This window comes from Microchirus variegatus (assembly GCF_963457635.1).
Source record: "Microchirus variegatus genome assembly, chromosome: 10".
NCBI classification, from domain to species: Eukaryota; Metazoa; Chordata; class Actinopteri; order Pleuronectiformes; family Soleidae; genus Microchirus; species Microchirus variegatus.
The window spans coordinates 11522184-11548123 of record NC_139811.1 but is presented as its reverse complement, the minus strand read 5'-3'; the positions used below and the strand labels follow the sequence as shown (position 1 = coordinate 11548123).

Here is a 25940-nt window from a genome sequence, read left to right as displayed (position 1 = left end):
ATATTATTCCTGAGTCTCTGTGACATATTAGGAGGATTTTATGGCCAGTTTCTTTAGATTTATTACATAATGCACCATTAAAACAATATGACAGACCTAAAAACAACAAAGCTGGTGGTGCCCTAAGACTTTTTTTGCACATTACTTTTCCATTTTAATCTGGTATTATCAACGATCACAAACCGCAGTGCATCTGGCCGTATAGTGGATAGACTCACAACCAGTCAGAGTGGCATCATGTGCGACATATGACGGCAGCAGTTGGTAATTTGCATTGTTTACATCGCAGCAAACACATTTTCCTTGTCAACGAATACTTTAAAGAGCAGCTGTTAAGCATATCACCCAGACTCATGCATGCTGCTGCAATAGTTACTCCAGCAGGTCATTAAAGAACAGTCTTCAGTGGCTCTTCTTCCACTCATAATATCAAACCTGCTGTGTTTTTAATAAGGATCGTGAGAGTAGGCGACTCGCCTTTAGGTAGATGAAAATCAGCCTGAAGAGCGTGACTCACAATGAGCACACTGATATACACATTTAGTTAGAATTAATAGCTCTTTTAAACTTTGACATGAAGCGAGGACGCTGGTGGAAATAACACAGACAGATGGAGAATTTGCTCCACCGTTTATTTTGAGCTATCAAATTGAAAACAGCTAATTAGAAAATATCACGACACATAACACATATGCAGCATACTGTATATGCGTTGACGTCATATATACAGTAGTGTGGTTAATATATCTTTCTCTCTTCATTTAGTCAATTATGTTAAGCCTAGGAAGGTCTGTTTTTTCAGAGTGCATCAAATAATTAATGAGTTAAAAGAACAGCTGTAGTCTAATCTCTACCACTCGTATTAAACAGACATAAGCAGGGAAATAGAGAAGAGGCGCTATCATGATAACAGCGACAATGGAAAAGGTGGTGGTGGGGGGAGGGGGGACTTTTCAGTGTTTTCAAAGCAAACAGGTCAACCTACACTGCCCCTCTCATAGCACAGGAGGACCTGAAGGTTTCAAACAACAGTCAGGCCAGAAATAATGCGAATAATGATAAACTGATAAATGGTAGGAAGATAAAGCCAAGGGGAGTTGAGGAGAAGAGGGAAAAGTGTGGAGGTCACTGGTGAGGAGAAGTGAAGCTGGAGGAATGACTGCTGTGTGTGCGTGTGCAGGGAAGCAATTAATCCTAGTCTGTGTGACCTCTCGTTGAAAAAGTTTGCCGCGCCATCGCCATGAATCACCCCCCAAGTCCTGGTCACTGTCACAATCGCTAGAGATGAAAAACGACACTTAAGCACTGCTCTGAGAGATGCAGCTGCTGCTTCATTACCAGCACAGTATCCTTCACACTTAGGCCTATATATATATTATATACAGCATGCTTAGGCTACACTACATATTATAATGTATTGTACATGCAGCATGTAGCCTGTGTAAGGATGATTATTCTCAGTTTGATTCTATTAAAGATATGCAGGATATTTACAGGAACACATATACATACATCGTTTTACAAACTGCCTTCAATTTCTTTTTTCAGATAGTTAATTTATAACTAACTTGAGATTAAATTGTATTGTATGCAGTGCATCTGTTGCCATAAAGACAACACAAATCCTTGCAACTTTTAATACTATTAATTACTATACTAATTTACTTAATCTATTTGCATATTGTGTACAGGTTAGACACAAAGGGTGTTGAAGTTGTCATTTCTGGTTTGTATTTTTTTTATATATTTTTTGAACACAATATAGCTTAATTTTGACATACCTGAGATACTGGCTTCTATTCCATTTAAGGCATCTCACAGTTTAAAGGTAACATCCTCCTAATATGTCACAGAGACTCAGGAATAATGTTCATATAACAAACTGAACTCACCAACAACAACAGTACAGACAAAATATTTGCATTAAAAAAAATCTTTTGCAGACTGCAAATCGTGTTTATGTTCTGAAATCATGTTTTGGCATGTGGCGCCACCTACCGCCGTCTACCAATCATTGCAGTCAGTAGAGTCTCAGCTGCCGAGCAACCACGGGTTGCCGGTTACGTCAGAAAACGAAAACCTAAAAGACCTCGGTATTTTGAATTTGAATGTAGTAACCGTTTTTGGCCACATTCTTACATATGGCACCTTTAAGGAATTATAGCTATAATCCTTAGATGTCAATTAAAGCTACTGCTAATGAAAGAATATCTCATCTTATTAGCACTTAGTTAATATATAATAAAATACAGTTGCAGAGATAAATCATCTCTTTAATAGATTCAGTAAAAAAATGATTTTACTGAACCCTCCAGCACACATTCCAATAAACCATCAAGATCACGTGCTCACGCTGCCTGCACTGTGAACTGTAATCTATATCGTCTATTGCCCACCAAAGATGTCCTGCAGCCAAAGAGATAAGATAAACATCCCTTTTACCTCACTTCACATTGTTACCTGGAATAGGAAGCAGCTCACAGGCAGTCTTTCCATTTAGGACACACACACACACACACACACACACACACACACACACACACACACACACACACACACACACACACACACACACACACACACACACACACACACACACACACACACACACACACACACACACACACACACACACAGCACAGAGAGTGGAGAATCTGTCTGAGGTGAAAGTCAACAAGTGGGAGCACAATTTATCTGCAGGAGGTCAGAATGAACATCCTTTCTCCAGTTTCTTACACAACAGTGATTTCTGCCAGGAAATTAATAATGTCTTAGTGATAAAAAAAAGAAAACAGAGGTGAGGTTTTGTTCTTTATATAACTGGAAAAGAAATGCGCTCTCATCTTCTACGGCTTTATCCTCGATAATATGAGGGTCACGGAGGGCGCTGGTACCAGTCTCAGCTTACATAGAGTGAAAGGCAGGGTACACACCCTGGACAGGGTCGCCAGTCCATCACAGGGACACATACAGAGACAAACAAACATTCACTCTCACACTGCAGATGCTGTTATTAGAAAAAAATATCTCAAATTGTGCATTTTTTCCTGAAAAGTCCTGAATACTTACTCTAAAACCCCAAACGGATTAAAAGCCCTTGCATGAACAGTATACTGTTTGCCCATCAAAAGGAAGTCCAATATTAGTTCAGAGACCATATTGGGGGGAAAGAGAAATAGCCCCATTGTGAAATGTCCCTCATAACCACTCAAACACGGACACAGGCACAATCATTAAATTAAACTCATGCAAATTCTAACTCGGTCTCATTAAAATCCTCTTATCTTAGTGAAAGGTTTCAGGCTCAGTGGAGCAGCAGTCCACACCGAAATGACTTTAATGACATTTCTGTGCATATGTATCTCTGTGCACATTATTCTACAAGGGCCATCTATGCAGGTGATTTAAAGTAAACGAACCAATTTCTTCATTAAAAATCTCAAGAGTTTAAAAGTTGAGCCTAAGGGTGAATTCCAATTCCTTGCTTAACCCTCAATCTCAAAACTGCGCGCTCCCGCTAGTGCAAGTGCTGTCCCGATTCTGCGAAAAAATTAAGTTGAGGGGCGAGTTTAAGGGCTGTATCGCCCTCAATATTAAGATTTTCCAAGACCACCCTTGGGAGCAAGGGCTACCCAGAATGCATTTCGTGTTTTAACATAAGAAAGATGGCGTCGAAAGCAGCGAAGCGAGTGCGATACAAATTAAGTATTTTCTTTGTTAATAGAGATATAAAAAATTATGAAAACCATTGTATTATCTTAGTTATTCTGCCCCCCACAGTCTGAAGACATATCTGCATTTAAGGGGTGTCCCATTTCTAAGTGACAAAATAACCCTCAACACTTGGTTTTGAGGGCCAGTTAAGATAAGGGTTGAGCTTGAGGGTTAAGATAGGAATTGGAATTGGCCCTAAATGTGACTCGAGATGCCACTCATAAATACACGTTAGTAATGTAGAATGTTGGCTTCAAGGTCTGTTTTTATGATTATGTTCATATCTTCAATCGAAACATTTTCTTAATAGTTTCCTACAGTGAAACGTCATCAGTGTGTCCATGTACACACGCACAGTTTGGCTTGGCGTGTTTTTGCTATTCCCTAGAAGCTCACAAACCTGCGGGGCCAACAAGTATATTAGTCATTTCATTTGTGAGGCGTTTACCAAAATAACTCGGCAATTGGCAAAAGCCATTATCTGCCGTTGCCGTACATTAGCATGACTGATGCATAGTCATTCTGCGGCTCATCTCTTTCTCTGCATAGACGGCCGACGTCTGCCACTGTAATCTTTCAAAAATGTATATGTTATTATAACATTACCTAATTTCTATCAAAAAAAAACCAAGACTATGTGTTGATTTCCAACATAAACTGCTTTAGAGCAAACACGGAGCCAAAAGAAAGATGCAGGGATAAACCACAACACTATTCTTTATCTTGTATAAATGCAACGCTCCACAGTAATGAATGAGCCTCGTCTGCATATAAATGAGATGGCTTTCTACACTTGGCTTTGTGAAATTCACCATAACAGATTGATTATGTCTCGTTTGAGTCCATTTACAATAATTTCCGTTCTCCTTCTGATATAAATACTCGTCGGCAACACGTGTTTCTCCGTATTTTATTAAAACAACACTTATATACAAATATACTCATCACAGGGAATGTAAAATAGTACATCTCAGCATGGTGTAAATGGCTTCGTGTGCACCTTGTACAAACATCCAAACTCCACGATGACACTGTATTCATACGACACTGAGCAAACACACTTGTGAAATGCAAAGCATTAGCAAAACATTTTTTTTAGAATCAAAGTTTTCGCTTTGACTCAGTTTCCTTTTGATTGCTCATTTTTTTGAATCCATCAAACGACACGTTTCATTGTGACTTTAGTAGCGGGGCGTGGTGCTCGTGTTGCCATGTGAACCTCGAAACGAAAGGCTTCAAAACACCAGACGACCACGTTTACAGTACAATCATGCAGTTCCCTGAGAGGATTTTTTTTTACCCACTTTGGTAACGAGTCCAAGGTCAGAGGTAACGAAAAAAAAGTCAGTGTTTATGCATTACAGCTTCTCCTGGAAAAAAGCAGAACTACACCAGAAATAAATAAAAAAAGTAAACCGTCTCCTGTCACCGGGTTCTCCTGTGGTCATAGGCAGTCCCTGCACAGAGCCACCTGGCCAATGCGATAGTCCCTACAGGGGCACAGGCGCTGGTATTTGGCACTGGAGCCAGCGCAGCTGAACAGCAGTGGGTCCTGCTGCAGGCCACATTCAGCATGCTCTGCTGAAAAGGCAGGGAAAAGGTGGTTCATCTCCAGGCCCAGTCCTTCACACTGCATATCCAGCCTGGACACAGAGACAAAGTCAAATATCACACTAAGCAATGCAGCATTCGCAATTAATTGTGACTACTAATAAGACACAATGTTGATTGAATATTAATGTGAGGATTTCCAGAAGTGTTTATTCCACAATTATCTTATTCAACATTGTTGCCTCTTTGACTTCAAGCAGAGGCGATTCTAAGAAAATATTCCCAGGGTCCCTTCCAACCAGTGTTCATCACCATTATGTTACAAATAATCTGACACCAATGAACAATGTATGAGTTCAAAATATTTTCTTTTTTTTCAAAATGAATGAAATAACATGGAAAAACCTTGAAATTAAAAAGTATGTGAAAATATAAATGTAAAGAACAATAAAATACTGTAAATAGCTTTAAAAAACTATATAAACCTAGTAAAAAAATACATTACACTGTAAAGAACCCACATTATAAAACAATATAAATATATAGAACAATAAAATACTGTAAATAACTGAAAAAAAACATATATAAACTGAGTAAAAAAGGTATGCATTACACATATGTAATGCAAATAATATGATAGATGTGCAAATAATCCTCTTCATTTTCCAACATGCAGAACGATAAGTGTCGGGGGGCCCCCTATCGGCTCGGGGGCCCCAAGCAGTTGCCTGCCTTGCCTGTTCACAAGCTGCGCCTCTGACTTAAAGGTGAAAGGCAGATATTACAGGAAAAAGGTGGATGGTGTACTTTATGCTGCTGCATATTTTGAAACAAAAAGTGCAAATGAAAGCTGACAATGTGAGAATGGAAAGTCATTTAAATGTATAATTTGCCGGGTCAGCTCGTTAAGAAGCAACACTTAATTAAATAAAAAAATAAAATAAAAAAAAAGATAAGAAAATTGAAATATGAAATGTTGGCAAAAATGAACGCACACAGCCATTTTAGTAAATGAACCAAAAATGAAGACACTCACGCGCTGAAGGCCTCCTTAATGTTGATGAAACGATACAAGGCAGGTTCGCAGATTAGTCCTGCACTTTGGCACGCCGTTACGCACGACTGGCCCTCCGGGGACGCTAAAAGCCGCAGTGCACTGAGGGGAGGCCAGGATGTGTAGGAGCTGGTGTTGAAGGTCCAGGTCAGTAAGCTCGAGTTGTGTAGGAGGACGAAAGGGTTGGGGGGGCTGCTCGGCCAAGCCCGAGATGAGCTGCCTGGAGGAAATGGAACTTCAGAGGTACAAAAGTCCTGCAGGTGCAAAGATAAAATGACCCGTAATCATCATTTTTCTTTTAGTGGTTCTGCATACAGCAACACACTGACCTGCGTGGTGAGGTGAAATAAACCCGATACTCCATTACAGAGCAGCGCAACTTCATTCACCTTCATTCTCGACAGCTGATTCAGGAAATGATAAAAGAATTCGAACATTAAACAATTCTTATCAGGGCTGACAAGTCGTCTCGCCAGTCTCGCTCGGGAAAATTATATGAATGCAGTTATACCACCCAATGATAAATGATGTTTGGAGGCAAAATTAGGCTCTGGTGAAAGCTCAGATTAGACTCCCCTCCGGCTCAGGTTATTCATGAAGCCCAGGTAATAACATTTCTCTGACATGTCCCTCTGGCCTTCAGACCTGTATATTAAAAAGGCTCCTAGTGCCCACAGGCAATAACCAGGGTTCCAATCTCTCTATCTTTGCTGCATGTGTGCACACACGCACACACACACGCACACACACAAACCTCATCAAGAAAATACAATGAAGAGCAGGAAGTGTTTTATTTCACCACTTGGTTGTATGGGAAGTCCCAATCTTCAATAACTCCACAATCTCACAGGCTTTGCTTCATGTTTTTATCATCGATGTTGACAGGACATATTTCATATGTCACACTTTCATCCGGAAACTTCCAGAGAACCACCATGAGTCATTAAAGTCATTAAATGTCGTTTCTATAGAGAAAAAAAAACTGTGTTTTATTTATTAGTATTGCATTTTTTTTCTTCTTAAAAAGAGAATATAGGATTATGGCTTCTTGACTTCTCTTGACACTTTTTGGGGGCCGCACGGTTGGCGTAGTGGTTAAAGGTGCCATATGTAAGAATGTGGCCAAAAAACGGTTACTACATTCAAATTCAAAATACCGAGGTCTTTTAAGTTTCATTTTCTGACGTAACTGGCAACTTGTGGTTGCTCGGCCGCAGAGACTCTACTGACTGCAATGATTGGTAGACGGCGGTAGGTGGCGCCACATGCCAAAAAATGATTTCAAAACATAAACATGATTTGCAGTCTGCAAAAGATTTTTTTTAATGCAAATATTTTGGCTGTACTGTTGTTGTTGGTGAGTTCAGTTTGTTATATGAACATTATTCCTGAGTCTCTGTGACATATTAGGAGGATTTTATGACCAGTTGCTTATTAGATTAGATTTATTACATAATGCACCTTTAACTCAGTTTGTGTGGGGGTTTTCTCCAGGTTCTCTAGCTTCCTCCCACAGTCCAAAAACATACAATATGGTGATTAGGACACTCTAAATTGACCGTGAGAGTGAAAGATTGTTTGCGAATCCTCATGTGGAGGTTAAAGCGGTGGTAGATGGATAGATTATCTGGATTTTGTGTGCAAATTAAACACAGATTGTGCGTAATTCAGAGGAAGAGGAAGTGCAAATGAAAGACGTTGTGCTCTATAATTGTGTTTTTTTTGTTTTGTATGATTACGTTTCTAACCGTTTCACTTGACATTGCTCGGTGAGATCGTTAAGGTCATTAAATGAAATTTAAATGAAACGAGTGGAAAATAAATCGCCTCATCTATCAATTGACGTTACTTCCTCGTCGAGCTCTTGCTGCAGTTTCACATATGTTTTGAACGTAATGAAAGTCTGTCGCAGACAGTGCTCGGATCATTTGGAATAAACTTGGCTGTTTGTTTTTCATAACCTGTGAGATCACGAACGAATGATTCTGAATCTGTAGCATGTGAAAAGCACAGTTCGTGTTGTGCGACGATGACAACGGGGATATCTCCCCCCGGCAAATGGAGGTCAGAGGAAGACAGTGGGAGATGATGAGGACGAGGGATCGAAAATTGAGGGTAAGACGTGGGAGTGACTTGCAAAGTTAGCGATGAAATTGGAAAACTCGGAAACGGGGAAACAAAAGGTTAAGGAAAGTGGAAGGAAAAATAAAGGCGAGGGAGTCTGATTGGGAGTCTGACCTTGTACACTCAAGGCGGTCAATCGCAGTCACAGGCGGTCACGGCACGACGAGTGTGTGTGTGTGTGTGTGTGTGTGTGTGTGTATGTGTGTATGTGCGTCTGAGCATGTGTTTCTGACACCAGGGGAGCGATTGTGTCGGAGCAGAGCTCAGCTTAACAGCATTTCCCTCAAACAGCCGTATTACCGCGACTATCACAACATGATTGATGCGCAGCCAGGAGGACGACAACATCGGTTGTGGGTAGTGCAGGTTTGAATATGTGCGATTACTGACGCAACTTCTCTATGAAGTCTTCACCTTAATCACTTTTAATCAGTTTCATTTCCCATTTCTGTCGAGAACACTTAATCATAATAAACATAATCAAACCAATTATTGCAACTAATGGAAATACAGTTAGACTTGGCACTGATTTAGATGCTACATGGATTGGCCGAGCAGCATGCTTAGCCAGACAGAGAGAGAGCACATTTTCAATCTGCTGAACTCTGATCCGGAAAGATGGAGGCTAAGAAATTAGTGAGAAAGGAGTGCTATTTAAATAGCCGGGCTTGGTGTGAGGGTGGCTGCGACTGGATTGTGACTCATACACTGTGGTAAAAAGTTTAAAAAGTCAGATAACAAGTCAATTTTATGCCTGAGAATTACATTTTCCTTCTCTTCATTCTCTGACCCGAGGAGACCTCGCTTCATTTAAAAAAAAAAAAATGAATCACTGTGCTCGTCTAAGTGGCCCCGGGAAAAGGTTTTAATTAATAGCTGACCCGTGTTCTGTAGCAGAGGTGTTAATATTGTGGCAAAGCAAACATGAATTTCCAGAAAGGAAGCACTCTAAATCACTTGAGCTGAGTTTATTAGTTTAAAGGAGACAAACTGAATAGAATCGACTCAAAAATGTATTTCTAGCACACCTCTAAAGCGACCAACGTGCTGTGGGTAAAACTAAAAAAGTGGGTTTTAAGTCTAGTTTTGGGAACCTCCAGCAGCAGTTCAAGGTCAGAAGACCTTAAGGCTCTGTTTGGGGTGTGGCAATGTGTCGTGTGTCAGAAAGACTCAGATGGGCCAAACTATTGAGGGCTTTTCAAAGCAATTAATAGAAGTTTAAAATCTAAGACTGCCGTGATGTGGCAGCGTTTTGAATGAGCTGAAGGCGGTTGAGAGAGGATCTGTCCAATTCACAAGAGTATAATCTAGATGTAAAGAAGGCACGGATAATCAAGGCCTGTCTTTGAAAAATAAGACTTGGTCTTGGCTAAGAGGTGGAGTTGGAAAAAGCTTGTTTTCACAACAGCACTGATCTGCTTGTCAAATTTAGGTAGAGGTTCCTTACACAGGACTGAATGCTGAGAAGGTAAAAAACAAGAATTTCCCTTATCAGACAACCAAGAGGTCAAACTGAAAGCACTGAAAGAGTGTTAAGGAAGATTTTCAATCAAACATTTCTGACCATTTGAACCAGAAACCATGTAGCAGCAACACTTTTTAAAAAATATTCAGGCCTCTTAAACTGGGTAGCATGGATGTCAGCTGTATTTGGAGTGAACAGAATGAGTATTTCAATGAATACACAGTGCGTTCAGCCATATACTGAACACACGTGACATTACCACAGGGTCAAAGTTGTACACATTCATCCTCTGTTGTCCATTCCGATGCCCACTAATATTTTTGCCTTTTCCAGGTCAAGCTGCAACTGAGAAATTGAGTCCAAAGAAGCAGGTTAACGGGGTGTAACAGATGTTGGTAAATATGAGCTTGTTTGGATTTATTAAATTTGCTAAAATTACAATTTCTTTTATTGGAGTGGTTGACCCATGGAAACACATGGAAAGGAATGACAACTCGTTCCATCTCGTGCATGCAGGGATCTACTGAACTGTCACCGTGTTCTCCTGCTGAGAGGTAAAATGTAAACAAACACATCATTGCCGATGCCGAAATGTTTCAATACCCACCTGGTTCTGAATGTAGGCATGGATCCTTTCAAGCATCCCCTCACAGGTGTACTCGAATGGCAGGAACGGCTTCACCTGTCAACACGGATGAAGATGCAGTGAGGAATGTGGGAGAGAAGGAGAGAGTTGGAGAGAGTTAGAGAGAGAGGGAGAGAGCCATTGTAATTACAGGAACTGCAGCATCTGATAGTTAATCAGAGCTGACATATTCATTAGTGTAATTGTGAAAAGCTTATATCATGCCACAAGCCTCGCATTAAAATCAATGACGGGATACATCACACGTGGCAGCTTTAAAAATTGATTTCATTAGTTTTAGCGATGACTTTATCAATATGTCAGTGACGGAGCGAAGCGACAGTCGGACCACAGGTCGTCCCGCGCCGTGTCGGCTGCAGGTTTTCGGCGCAGGTCGGTTTCTGTTACTCCGAGTCTTTACTCACTGTCTGGATTGTGACAGCAGAGACGGTGAATTATAAGCCACAGAGGAAACACTGATCCATCACTTCTTCTGTCTGTGCTAAAAGTACGAAACACAGGCACCATATGGAGGAAGAGAAACACTTTCTTGTGGTTTTACGTCTTATGAGACAGGTTTATATTAATTTTACAAAAGAAAAGCTCCATTGAGTTTTGATGTCATTAATAATTGTGAAGTATATCAGGATGGAATACAGAGAATAGAAAAATCCTGGAGCAGATTCCCCTCTGAATGTCTCCCATGGTACAATAACTGAAGTGAGATCTCTTTGTTTACTATCAGGCCGCGAAAGCGTTCAGGCTTTTAAACTGATAAATGGTTCCTTTTAGTGCTGTGTTCCTTTTAGCATTCCCCTATTACTTTATTTCATCTGAGTTTAATGAAATGTATCTGGCACTTCATCAGCTATTCTGCAATGCAATTTGCCTTTCGGGCATCTTTATATAATAGAATCGGAAGAGTGTGAGAGGAAAAAAAAAAAAGCTTCAAAGATTTCAATTCAGAGGTGGAAATATGTATTTTTTTTTTTTTTTTTTAAAGTGGCTGCACAATTTATATACCTAAACTGACTGCACTGCTCGGACCACAAGGAGTTTGTCATTATAGATGACATAAAACAGAATACAATCCATGTTCCTGAGACAAAGTTATGCCTGGAGTTAAGTATGATGCATGTAATCTTTTGGTGTTTCCCCATTAAAAGTCACACTTTTATTAATCGAAAGAGTTGCAAAATGAATAGAAAATATAATTGAGGCATTGACAAGATTAGAATTTTTTTTTGTCAAAGAACCAGCAAAAGCTGTGCTAACATAACTGCACAAGGCTTTTCAAGGGTTTTCTAATCATCCAATAGCCTTCTAACGCAATTAGCAAACACAATGCACCATTAGAACACTGGGGAGATGTTTGCTGGAAATGGGCCTCTATACACCTATGTACATATTCCATTAAAAACCAGCTAGAATAGTCGTTTACCACATTAATGATGTAAAGAGTGTATTTCTGATTCATTCAATGTTATGTTCATTAAAAAAAAGTGCTTTTCCCCAAACTTTTGAACGGTAGCACATAGCATACGGGTGATCACCAGTGTGATTGACAGCTAGGATCATCCAATGGGTGCCTGGCTGCAGGTGATGTTGGTGAATTTCTGGCTGTACAAACATGCTCATTGTTTTGAAAAACTAAACACAACGTCCCCTTTTCTATGCAATCTATGCATCTACCACAGCTGGTTGGCCATTTTACCCCCATCAGCAGGAAACACTATACATCTATAATTGGCAGATGGAGGCAATGCGTGCGTCTTGGCTCAAGAAGGGTATTGGCTGCATCTCCGTTGTTCTGGTGACAGATTGAGGGTTCGGTTGATTCTGGCCTCTGGAAAGCTGCCAGGTAAACCCAGGTGTGGGCATAGTTTACCTACTGAGCCGCTCAATATCTCAAGCAATTAGCAGCGCAGGGAGCAGCGCACAGAGCCAGCTAAGCATTTCGCTCTGATGCTGGATGCCATGATTAAGAGCGCTATTAAAAGGCTGAGGGCCTAAAAAGTAGGTCACACAACACAAGAAGTGTAAATCTAAAGAGTGCAAGAACAAATTATGCTTTCACCTTCTACCTATTATGCAGCAGCGTAGAGAGTACTGTGCCGTCATCAGATATCAGATTATTATTACTTTGCAGGGAGGGTGTAGTGCTGAGTTTGAAAACTTAAATTTACATACATCGATCCTCACGATCTCACGAATGGTCGCGTCAAACTCCTCAGTGTTATTGAAGTCGATGGTGATGACATGCGGTCTGCCGATGTACTGCTCTGCATAGGGGTGCTGAGAGGACACCTGAGGAGATGAATTAAAGAGGAGATGAAGATCATAAAGAGGTGTTTTTATATCGATAAGAGGACTAAAATGCATACAAGTCAATGTCAGTAATCTGTATTAATTTAGAAACATTATATTAAAGTAGGGTAACACATATTCACCATTAACTAGGTGCTTACTAACATATAAAAGTAGCATACTAACCCTTTATTAGTAATCATAAAGCACATATTAACACCTTATACTACAAAACCTTATTCTACCTCTATTACAATATGAATTGAGATTTTTCCTAAATAAGGTGTTAATACATGCTTAGTATTTACTAATAAAGGGCTAATATGCAACTTATATGCATGTTTGTAAGCACCTACTTAATCGTGAATAATGTGTTTCGTAAACTAAAGTGTTACCAAAATGGGTTTAAGGCATACAATTCAAGACAGTAGATGCACCTGTCTGGATGTGGGCTTTCCTTTGAAGAAGTCGTGATTGAGAGAGCTGTGCGGGGGATTGAACTTTGGTTGCAGGAAGATGCATCCATTAGCAATGGCCTCCAAAGGTGCGGGGCCTTCATATGGAAAGCCAAATCCAATGAAAAGCTTGACAGGAAAGTAAGGAGGAGCTCATGAGTACATAGAGTAGTTTGCACTTGCATAAAGTCAAAAGAATATAGAGGATTTGTAATATATATATTTTTTAAATCAAAGCAATTTTTCTCAAAGTAAAAAACAACAACAACATTACGGTTATATTCCCACCTTGGCCTTTCTAAGGAGCTGCTGCAGCTCGTGCTGAGGCAGCAGACCATGATTCTTGACAAAAGCAGGCACCTCGGGTGGACGATGTGTTTCATAATACACTGTCCCGTGTATCTCCATATAGCGGTGCAGGATGGTGAGGAACTTTTCCTTACCCTTTGAAGACAAAGAAGACAAAGAGTTGAACACTCATATCATATTATATCCTATTTCTACAAGTTAACCTAGTTCCCTGATGTCCTAATGAACATGTCTGTGACATGCTTTGGTCAAAATACCATAAGAATGAAGCACCACAGCAGTTCAATCACCCTGCCAAAACAGCCCTGTTCAGAACGCCCGGTTTAGTAGTATCAGTATAAGTAAAATGAAAGTTAAGGTAGTTACTGGGAGCTAACAGCAGTAAGCATTTGGAAAAGTGATCATTTGCAGGCTCTAGCAGGCACATTGCCATCATATATAACATGTATCCACTGGACAGATAAATCCTCTGAGGCTGGAAGTTTGTGTAGAACTCTGTGCTGCACTGTGGAGCCAAAAATATAACTTTTCGTGGACTTTGCGAACTTCCGGTTTTCCGGATACCGTTGCCCTCTCCTCATCACCTCGTCACCTCGCGTGTTTTACGGACAAAGAGGAGCTCCGTGAGACAACGATTCCAGAAATAGCGCATTGTGACGAGTCCCAAACATAAGTATTACAATGATTAAAAAGTTGATTTTGCATAATATGGGACCTTTAAAATTGTAAATGATATTGTACTCACATACGCATTTTTGTCACTTCACCCTATCTCTAGTGATGAATTATAAATTCACTGAATTCACACTCAACACAATGCCCAGGTGAGTAGCTGACAATCGCCATGAAGCAGCAAAAAAAAAGCCTAATTTTCCACAACTGTCAGTCATTTCTCCGACACCAACAGCACACAACTTTGACCGGTTAAATGAGGTGAAGTGATTCATCACTATTACACACAAATGTGGCAAGGTGTAGAGGAGACGAGAACAGTGAGGCATGAGGGTCACCTCATCAGCCAGATGTGAAGTCGTCAGTGGAAAGGAGGTCAGCAGCTGCTCTCATCGGGACATTGATAGTTTTGGTAGTGGGTCGTTTTGACTTTATTAGCATAATATTGCTATTTCTGTCTGTGTCTTGACATAAAACAAATCACTTCCTTTTTTTCGGCATGGGAACGCCACCAGGATATCAACACTACTTTACAGTGGAGCTTATAGGCTAAATCACTACACTATGGTTTGCATCAAGCTGACATTTGTTTATATTTAAAAGTTATCTACTACAGTTTTAAATTAAATTGAAATATTTTTTCATGACTTTATGTGTGCATATTTTGGTCACACGTGTACACACACACACTCACACAGAGGTTGGCACAGTTATTCTTGTTAGAACACTGCATTGAGTCCTGAGAAATAACTAGTTACTACCTAACCTTAACTGAACCACAACACACGTCCTCATCCTAACCTCAACCGGAGCCTCAGAAATGAGTTTCTGCCTCATTAGTAGCAGGCTTTGTTGTCCCCAATGGCACATCTGATACTTGAAGTCTCTTGTTTGTTGTGTGTCTCTGTTCTGTTTGTTGGTTGTGTTTTTTCAATTACAAAGCTTCCTGTAACAGAATCCCTCACTGTTGCAATTAAAAGGTGAGCCCATTGAACAGGAAACAGAGGCAAGGATAACTTGAAAATGAATATATAAATGAATATGGTATTTCTAAATTCAGTGATACTGTCACATCTGTCCTATATGGGCTGCCAGTATGTGGTTCAGCTTCAAGAGGATCTTTACAGTGTTATACTTTTGATCAGAGGTGGAAAGTAAGGATTTACATTTACTTTGTGTTTCTGTAATTGAGTAGGTTTTTTTGCGCACTGGAAACTTTGGCAGTGAATGAGGAGGACAGGTGAATTGATGCTAAATAAGGAGAATTTGTGACCTTTGACTGATACATTCAATAGGTTTACTTATTGTATTTTGCCAGCACTTTAATCAGTAAAAGTTTGCCTTTAATTAAAAACAATTCACGTTTTTTCAGATTTGTGTCCCCTTGCACTTTTTGCACGACACAATAACCCCAACCTTGTTAAAAAAGTAACTAAGTAACTTTTAAGGTGAGTACTTTTACTTGTGCTGATGTAACACTGCATTAAAAACTTTTAATTGTTGTATGTTTTATACTTAAATACAAGTTTACTTGTATATATTCATCATCTATCTCTGTCAATTCTTGTCATACCAGTGTTGCACATGAGCATATGCTGCAAACACTATGCACGACGCATGCACTGGATAACTGCAGTATTAAAAAGTATTACACACAAATGCACAAGTGAGGTGGTAAATCATTTCTGGCCATAGAAATGAATACAGGTGTACTTACTTGCAGCTGTGTGGACGGTGAATACAGATGGCGAGAAAGCAGAAGTGTGATAAGAAGAGGAGGGGAGTGGGTATAGAGAGTGACAGATGTAGAAGAAAAAGACAATGTGACATTAGTCATTTTCACGATCAAGGGACCTATCACTCTAAAAACTGAGTTGGAAGGCTGTGCTCAGTGAGGGCATGTTTATAGTCTGGAGAGATCCTGACACCGAAGGAAATATTTTAGACATACAGTACACAAAACACGACAAACATTGCATCTTCTTTTGTCGTGAAAAAAACAAGGGGGGAAGCTTAAACAGCACAGGAACAAAGCTGTATTCAGATTCAAGTGAGGCAAACCATGGGAATCAGCAGCACACTTCAAAGTAACAGCAAGCACGGGGAACCTTTGCCAGCAGCTCGGAGGAAGAATTTACTCTAAACAAAACCAATTGTTCTTTCACCATCACACCTCAGGAGACAATCCTCGAGGAGTTGTTTAGATGTGTAATATCTAGTGGGCGTTTCACAGCTCAGCAATTTCATATTCAAACGTCCTCCACATTTCGCTTTTATACTGAGATTGTCATATCCAAAGCACTTTTTTTTATGGCATCAATACATTGTGTAAGCTACCTATTATACACTGTACTTATAGCTACAATACAAACATGATATGAATCCACTCGCGGTGAAATAAGAGCGCGCTCTTGCAGATAAGAAGCATGCGACACAAATGCTCTACATTTATTCCACAGCGATATTGTGCGATACCAACCTTCCACATGCTGGCTTCTTTACCGTACACAACAGCCATGTTGTTAACCTTGTTCCTCTGAATGTGCAGCTTCTCCGTCTCGTTCAGCTCCTCTGCCACAAAACCCATAAAAGAGTTGTCTGGAGTGTGGGCTGCCAAGGACAAACAAAGCAATTGGCAATACAATGTTACAAGTCCAATTTCATGTCTGATAACAAAAACAAATAGAAAAAAGGGAAAAGAAAGTGTGTTGGCTGTTGTTGGAAATTTAGACTGCTGTGCATGTAGAGGAAAAACAACAAAAGAAGGACTATGAGAAATTATGCATTTACTGTTGCTGTGAATGCTTTCCATAATTTCTAACAAGGTTATTTACCTTGCATCTGTCTGTACTAATAGTGTATTTGCATGTAGCGCGACAAGGTCATTGTAATTGCACACCAACCGTTTCATCCTGCTCTATCTAGATTTAGGGCTCACAGTTACAATGTGTCAAAAGCAACAACAATGGCTGCACACACACAAAAGGATGTCTACCACACCGGGAGGGAGCCGTCAAGTGTGAAGGCAAACGTAACAGGGATTTTTTTTTTTTTTTACCAGTTAATTTCCGAACCTGAGATGAAAGGCAAACATCTCTCTCGCTGTTGTGCTTCGCGATAACAGTGTTTTGGAAACCGCACTTCCCACCGTCATCTAATTAAGTGGAGAATAATAACCAACAGCGAAAAGTTTCTCCTGCCACTGATTCCATCAAATGTGGCAAAGATTCTTGAGAATCGTGTGTGTGTTTGCGTATGAAGTCACCGGTGGTTTTGGGCATCTGTGCGGGCACAGCTGCTCGGAACCAGTTCTGAGGTGTTTGTGCCCCAAAGCCTTTGGCTTTTGATGCATATTTGCATCAAAACATCTTCTTTAATCGTCTTTGAATTCACACAGGCCTTTAATCTCATGATTTCGTCGAAAAAGATGAGCAGCTTCAAATCTTAGGCAAGAAATCAAAGTTCACATACGGAACATGGTCATGTACTGTTGGCCATGCAGGTTCCAGTAGCCCCAGTTGGTTCTGTAGTCGTGGCGAGTGGCGTACTCCTCGTGGTTGTAAGCAGGCTCGGTACCAAAGGTGTCGATCACTCGTATGTGGCACCTGGGACGAAATGAGAAAGTATCCCCTGAATTAGTAGTAAAAAAAGTGAAAAACAAAGGTACCAAAGGTAACACATTCATGTATAATGAGAACAATCTCAGTGCTATAACAGTATCTTGTAGAAAGTGGTTTGTAAAGCAGTCACTGATGATATATATCCATGTCCCCGACAGCTGGGTTCCCTTCATTGATCTGAACCTTCATGAGCCTCAAGGCGAGACGACTGAGGCTTTAAATCACAGCCTTAAGTTTCATGACCATCACAGGGTCTCTGCAAGAAAAGACCGCAACACCACCTGGACTGGTCTAAGATGAACTTGACCGTCTAAGATTAACTTCTGGGATCAATATGTTTCTCTGAAATTCTAAACTCTTCCTGCGCTAAAAGCAGAAGTGCGTCATTTTTGTTGTTTCTGTAATATTATTTTCCCTCCATTTGGTCTTGAACAAACCAACAGCTCACTGATCAAGACAAACTTCAGTTCAACCAGGTTTTTAGAGCAAAAATTCTGAGAGAACTTCTTTGTTTTTGTCGGTTAAACTCCAACCTGTTTGCAGCCGTCTCGCTTTACTAGCGCAATGTTGGTGTTGCCGATTTGTGGAAAGACATGAGGGTCAGCACGAGATCTAAAGTAAGCTTTAATGAGCAACCATTGAGTAAACTCATTTGACAATGGTTTGAATCTAACATACATTTGTTGTTATTTAAAACTTATGCACTGCAGTTTTTAGTCTGTTTGGAAATTAGCTTTATTGAAACGGAGAATAGATTACATAGCATCAGCAAATTGGCACATTAAATAGTCACATTTGGAAAGTTTAAAAAGATAATTCCGATCTGTGAAGCTGTATCTCTACCCTGCCTCGCATCTCTAATTAGCATCAGCACAAGGGGAGGAAATTAAAATTGTTGGTCTGTCACTCTTTGATCGGTGGATCTTTTGATCTGTTGACCTTTAACTCAACGGGGACTCTCGCTGTTGTCATGCGGGAAGTTCTATTTGATTAAATTATGATGATTTATAGAGAAAGACAAGCTGGTGCTCGGTTATTATAACAAATGCACACGTCCTTATCTCGTACATTTAAATTAAAATAAAGTACACAGACAAAACAGCTATGTTATATCATCTAAAAAGTGATTTTCCCTAAATATGTCCATTGTCTTGAAGATTTTCTTTTCATTCTGTTCCTTTGCCAGATATTACATGTTGCTTGCTGAGATTTGGCTCGCATTAGAAGCCGATTAAATTAGCTTTATCTTTGTTTGGATAGGTTGTTTTTGTGGTACACTGTAAATGCTCCAGTGCTTCCATGATTGGACTAAAGACGAAAAAACCTTTTTACCGACATAAGTTTCGCCAATTATCAGAGAACAGAGCCTCCAGCCACTCTTTTAATTTGTTTAACAATATAAAAATACATTTCATCCTAATTCCAAACTTCAGCCTCTATCAGCAGCCAGCTAGTCCTGCATATTTTCACCAGAAAAGCAATTATTGACAAACAAACAGAACGTGCTAATTGAAGAGAAAGAGTTGAGAGAAAAAAGACCAACTTGTGCTTCCTCAGTGACAGACCCATGTGATGCTTCATTTGCTGCAGGCCGTGATAGTCGGTGTAGATGAGGTCAAAGGGCAGAGGTCCCTTCAAGGGGCAGCTTCCTCCTCCTGGAGGGACACCCAGAAACCTGCAGACAGTAGATTATATTAGATTAGTCATATTGTGCAAAGTGGCATCAATCCATAGAAAAGATGAGGAAGGAAATGTCTCCTTAAGGAAAGTTTGGATAACTTTCTCAGGAAAGGAAACGTGAAGAAAGGTCTAAGGTGTTGAGCTTTTTTGAACAAGAGATACAGACAATCTGATGAGTGTTTCAGCTCCATATCAGTAGTAATCTGCATCCAAATGTGCCTAAATATGCATGTAACCACGTTCTGGTTCACCGGAAGGAGTAACCTGGAAGCCAATACTCTCCTTTGCGCTTGTTTGGCTCGTTTCAGAAAGTATTACTAAAGAGGTGAAAAGTGGTGAAAAGTCGGATTTATTGTATCAGACATTATGACAAGGTAAAACTGAAACTGAAGGTGAGTGCTTTTTATTCACATGTGAAAGAAACCAATGCAGGTAATGGAGTCAGAGTCCAGAGGTCTCCTGTTGCCCATTCAGACTATAATGCAGTTCCTGAGTTTTTTCAAACTTGAATGGAGAGGCATACTTCAACTTGTCTGCTTTTGAACAAAAAAACGGCGTCCATGCAGCTTGAAATGTTCAATGTAAATGGACAGTAGCTGTGAATATGAGTGTGAATGTTTGGTTCTCTGTAAAGTTGGTTGTCCAGCGTCTTGACACAGCGTCCACACCAACCTCAAAGGACAAGTGGTAGACGAATGAATTAATGATTATTGTACGTCTGCAGGCTACGGATTCTTACCATAATATCTAGGGCTAGGCACTAGGTTAACACGTTAACGCATGACGCGTTTCCATGACGACTGACTGGAAAAAGACGCGCGTGCCGTCATGCTTACGTGCCGTGACACCGGAGTCCAGGCACCGTTTACCAAATAGCTCGTTTAGTGCACCTACAGTCGAACTGGAGCGGTCTGTTAATTAAACGAAAAGAGCAGCGCTACAAATTACCAGCGTACCTGTGCCTCTGTTTTTAAAGTTTAGTGTTACTTTAGAGACTCATTTGACGTAAACATGACGTCACATGCTCCTTTCTCCGGTCAGTCATTATGGAAGTGCGTCACGCGTTAACGTGCATTAACCTTGGCGCCGTTAATCACCATTTACACGCCTGGCACTAATAGTATCATGATGGCAGCAATGCCATCGATTTCAAAACACAGCAACTGTACACGGCACAAATCAACATAAACATTTCACTCACCCATACACCAATACAGGGCTGTCAAACTCATTTTATTTCAGGGGCAACATACGGCACAATTAGGCCAATTTTTAGGTACTGAAAAATATCATCGTAAATTTAACAAATTCATCCTGCGGGCCAGATTGGACCCTCTGGTGGATTGGTTCTGGCCCATGTTTGACATCCACATACTAATACAACCAACTGATCAAGGGAGTAAATTATGTTTGGTGGAACAGCTTCAGTGCAATTTTTTTGTCCATTTTTCTTTACAGTGGATAAGAGAGATAAGATACATGAATTAAGGATGGGATAGAGAGAGAGAGAGAGAGAGAGAATAGAAGACGGAGAGAGAGTGAAGGCACCCAATTGCATCGTGAAGCATCTCAGTGCCCTCGGCGAGATGACAGCAGAGCCGTTCAACTGAACAGCCCCAGAATTCAGTGCTGGCGAGCAGCGATGCCTCACACTGAGGAGTCTCACAGTTTGTTTGCACAACTTTGTCAGACTCACAAGCAAAGACACACATTACCTGAGACAAACGGCACTTTCATTTTAACCACACATCTTTGGCAGTTAGCGAGATGGCTGCTTTCGAGCAGAAGTCGTCACACTCACCGCCAAACATAGCTGGCCTCAGGTACGCCACAACGGTGTGGTCTGCATGTGCTGTTCTTTCAAACATCGCTCTCTTAAGACACTGACTGAGGGACGCTTGCTATGCATATTGTGCCTCTTAAAGTGCTCAAAGGGCAAACAGGTCAATATTATATGTTTGCATTAATTTAATTTATGAGACGACAAGTCATCGGACTAAAACATGAGGCAAAAACATCAGAGATTTTCTGTTAAGGGGGAAAAACAGAAAAATACTAAATGAGTTGCAGGCTTTGACAAAGTACCGCGCAGCTCTCAGAGTGCTCAGCTTTCAGCCGGGATCACGGCAGCACTCTGCGTGAGGAAAACACAATCAAGCACGTCCGTTTTCATTACAAGAGAAAGTGCCGCTTTGTCAAACTTCGGCATTTATTAAAATCCACACAGCAGCACACACAAATCAGCAGAGCGAGAGAGGAAGAGGCTGTGCAGACTTGTTAAACACTCTAAAACGGACGTCACTGTACGTCAAGATAACATCACAGGGAACGCGGTTAAACAGACAGGTTCTTAGAAGAGTACTTCATACAGTTTAAGTAAAGAGGACAGTATAAATACCATAAACACAATGCTGTATTTCTTTACTTCATTTGTAACTTCCATCCTGCTGACATAGGACGAAAGGCAGTGTGTCCATCAGGGCCACATAGACAACCATACACTCACACACCTACTGTATGGTCAATTTAGCAGAGGTGGAAAAAGTAAGAGTAAAAAAAAGTACCAATACTTTGATGAAATATTACTCAAGTAGAAGTAAAAAGTAGTTCATTTGAAATGTACTTTAAGTAAAAGTTACTTGGTTACTCTGCGTGGGGTGTGAGGGTAGTAGAAATATAACAAACGGATCAGAAATCTCCAAAGCTATTTTGGAGCTCACGCGCCCGGCGCGACACAGGATATTACGTCACTTTTGCCGCGCGCCCTCTATGTTCACGCACCAGTGCTGGTGCTAATCACATCATCATTGGTCTGGTTCTGGTGTATATTTTCCCCCTGTAGTTCTTCATTGTGCTGAATTTTTATTTTTACTCAGTAGCGGATAGGATTTATAAAGTAACTAAGTACAATACTTGAGTCAATACGTACTCTAGTAAAATACAAAATCCTGATTATAAGTTGTACTTAAAAAATACCAAAATACACAAAAAAAAGTATTCAATACAGTAACGTGAGTAAATGTATTTCGTTACTTTTTCCACCTCTGCAATTTAGAGTGGCCAATTTGCAATTTCCCCCATTCTATAACCATATTTCTGCATGGTATAGTTCTTGGACTGTGAGAGGAAACTGGAGAAAACCCATCATCAGAAAGATGGAAGGAGTCGAGTCCTGCACAGAGTAATTAAAGATGAATTAATGACTCCATGCAAGAACATCTCAAAAATCAGTAAAAAAAAATTAATCTCTGTTGGTTCGGTTTACTGCGTTTCCCACTCGCAGACCACATTAGAGTTTATGAAACCAAGAACACGGTTTAACACAGAGTACAGAGGCTAATAATCTGAGAACAGCTCATAAACTGCGTGCACAGATTTCTAAATTACCGAGCCTGAAATTTTACTAACCTAATATAAATTGAAAACCTTTTTTCCTGTAGTGCCATACATTTTCTTCTCAGGTAAGATGTTCTGAATGATTCTGTCAAAAAAAACCAAAGAGACAATAATTAACGACCAGTGCACTGGTCTAATTTCAAACTACAGTACAATAACTTCCTGTTTTTTGTTTCTTGAATTCATCCGTGACCCACTTTGGTTACACATACTGAAGAAAATACCAGTGTCTTTTTACTTATTTATCTGTTTTTGTGTTGTCAAACTGTAACCTCTTCTTTTTGCAGGAGCGATCTCACACACACACAGACACACACGCTCGCACACACCAGCAAAAACAAGAGAGAGAGACGATCGATTTTGCTGCTGGACAGTAAACATATTTAGTCAGCACTGCAGCCTTGTGGAAAACAGGCACGGTGGCCAGTTCTCCTACAATATAAGGGATAATGAGCAGGAGTGTGTCAGCCAAAGGTGCTTTAAACTGCGGTTTCATCAGTCAAACGTACACAGCCGGGCAATTCAGTGCTTACACAAACAATGGTGCTTTGTTTTCTTTCCATGCTCGATGCTGTGTGCAGTATTCAGCCTGGTCGACATAACAACACAGTCCAGTCTCTAACACCACATTAAAGCTTTGAGATGCAGGCTCGTGCGTATTTTTCCTCTACCGCCTGCATACAGTATAGTATAAATATGCATGTATGCAATTTACAATTCACATTTATGCATATTTCATCACATCCCTCAACTTATGTCATGCTATAAATTTGCTTTGGTATGAAATGGACTCAAAATTTGCTGTTAATTTCTATCTAATTACATTTATTTAAACAACTAAGCCTCAGCCAGAAAATGGCCAGAAAATGTCCTGTGAGTAAGCCCATTTTTCCCAGAATAACTTTCAATATCATGTTAAAATACAAAATCTGGTGTTCATGTAATAATAGTACATGAACACCAGATTTTGTGTGGTAAATTTTAAATTTGAATTTGCACAATGCAATTTTTTACATTTTCAATTGGTATTAGAGTAGCTAGCTGTTGTGTCAGCCACGTCAGAGTCAGTCACAGCAGCTAGCTATGCTAATCGAAAATTAAAAAAATTGCGTTGTACCTAATGAGGTTGCACAGTGTTTGTATTATGTTAGCCCTATGCTAATGCTAATTGTAGCCTCGCTCGCTTACCTTTGGAAACAGGTTCACTAAGTTAGCCGCAAAGTAGTAGCATGCTAATTCAAAATAATTATGTGCTCGCATATTTGTGAATGGACACATCGTCGTTTCAGTATAACACCATGTTCTGCAGTGAACCATGTGAAAATGTTTCACCCACCGTGAGGACAGTCTCTTCACTCCCACCTCCCCGCTCCAGACAGCACAGCTGCTGCTGATGAGCCGCTGCCTGCCTGGTGTAGCGTGATAAATCAGCGATAATTTAAATTCCTCCAAAAATGTTTAAAATAAAGGGTGCACACCATCGGGCAATGCTCAACCCATATCCAAAAACTTAGGCCGATCTGACTAATGGTCAGCGAGATATGCCTGTCGCAGACAGACAGACACACAGACGCGACTTGCTTTATAGATAGACAGGCCAAAAATTGGAAACTATTTATGTACGGGTGTTTTTCCAACTCTCTCCTCTTTGGAGACAAGGACCTGCATCAGCGTCAGTGAAATTACCGTAATAACCATATTTGATATGTTTGAAAAGTGCTATATAAATAAAGATCCACCTATGTGCGATTCCACTATGTGACTTTCCATTCGAAGATGAATTTAATTTAAAGTTGCTGCACTACTGTCAGAGCAGCTACACTATATTACAGTGTTTGTGCATGACTCCCCCTCCTCAGGGATCCACTAAAGGTGCTGCAGTTTTATTTGGACATATGAAACTTTAAGGGAAGAGTAACGGTATTAAAGAACATTAAGGAGCCATTAAGTATGAAAAAGGAAGCACAGGCACTATAGGGCTGGGCGTTGCACCAAGTCTTTGAATTATACTATGTATAATATACTTTTTCCAACAATGTATAGAATTATACGATTACCATTAATAACGCCAGCGCGAAGCTGTGCACGCACTTGCACGTCTGCAGAGAGTGAGCTGCAGTTTCACAGGCCCGGGTTCAAATGTGCACGTTATTTTTACGCTCAACAGTGGCAAATCTTTCCTTTGTCACAGACGGCGCTCTAATAACACAGAGCGTTATTATTAATCATTTCCTTTGTCCTCAAGCAGCGCGAGTAGCGGGCTTGGATTCGCACTTTTGCACACACACACATTGACAATGCACACATACGCAAAAAGACTCGTTAAAAGCGCGTTTCAGTTGACAATCAAAGAAGCAATTAACAAGAATAACATTTAATGAATGCTACTAACAAGCATTTAGTCTGAGCAGTGTCTGTGTGTATGTTTAAGAGAGAATGTAATTACATATACTGTATGTATATATATATATTTATGGTAACGCTTTCTTTTACAGTCCCCTAATTACCTGGTATTTAGCTGGTAAATTCATGGTAACACTAAAGTGTTGCTAGGTAATTACCAAGGGTAATAAGATAAGTAAATACAGTGAAACCGTTGCCAAAATACTGGGTAATGCACGGTAATGTACTCGGTAAGTTAAGTAAAACTGTACTGTAAAAGAAAGCCAAGCTTGTTTCCATGTAATTACACACATTTTTAGGGTTAGGTTTGTTAGATTACCCCTTGGGTAAATAGCTAGTAATTAGGGGACTGTAGGTACCTGCTTATTACCAGTTTATAACCCAATAATACACTTACATTTACCATAGTTTTGCCATAGTTTAGCTGTACATACCTTCTTATTAACAGCAGTAATAACACGCTATAATTAACTATATAGTTACCAGGTAAATGCCCAGTATTTTGGCAACAGTTTCACTGTATTTACTTTCTTATTACCATTGGTAATTACCTAGTAACACTTTG

General features: G+C 40.1%; 1 protein-coding gene across 1 annotated transcript in view; it reads right to left on the bottom strand.

Moving 5' to 3' along the window:
* Nucleotides 1-5158: 5158 nt before the first annotated feature.
* Nucleotides 5159-25940, bottom strand: part of mgat5b (alpha-1,6-mannosylglycoprotein 6-beta-N-acetylglucosaminyltransferase B) — a gene marked incomplete at both ends in the record, with an annotated part of 60323 nt that continues 39541 nt past the window's right edge. The window contains 9 exons of the mRNA XM_083897026.1: nucleotides 5159-5357; nucleotides 6302-6573; nucleotides 10516-10590; nucleotides 12724-12840; nucleotides 13278-13424; nucleotides 13584-13739; nucleotides 16756-16886; nucleotides 17748-17881; nucleotides 19440-19571. Of these exons, the coding sequence (XP_083753152.1) occupies nucleotides 5159-5357; nucleotides 6302-6573; nucleotides 10516-10590; nucleotides 12724-12840; nucleotides 13278-13424; nucleotides 13584-13739; nucleotides 16756-16886; nucleotides 17748-17881; nucleotides 19440-19571 (1363 nt within the window). The remainder of the gene's footprint in view (nucleotides 5358-6301; nucleotides 6574-10515; nucleotides 10591-12723; nucleotides 12841-13277; nucleotides 13425-13583; nucleotides 13740-16755; nucleotides 16887-17747; nucleotides 17882-19439; nucleotides 19572-25940) is intronic.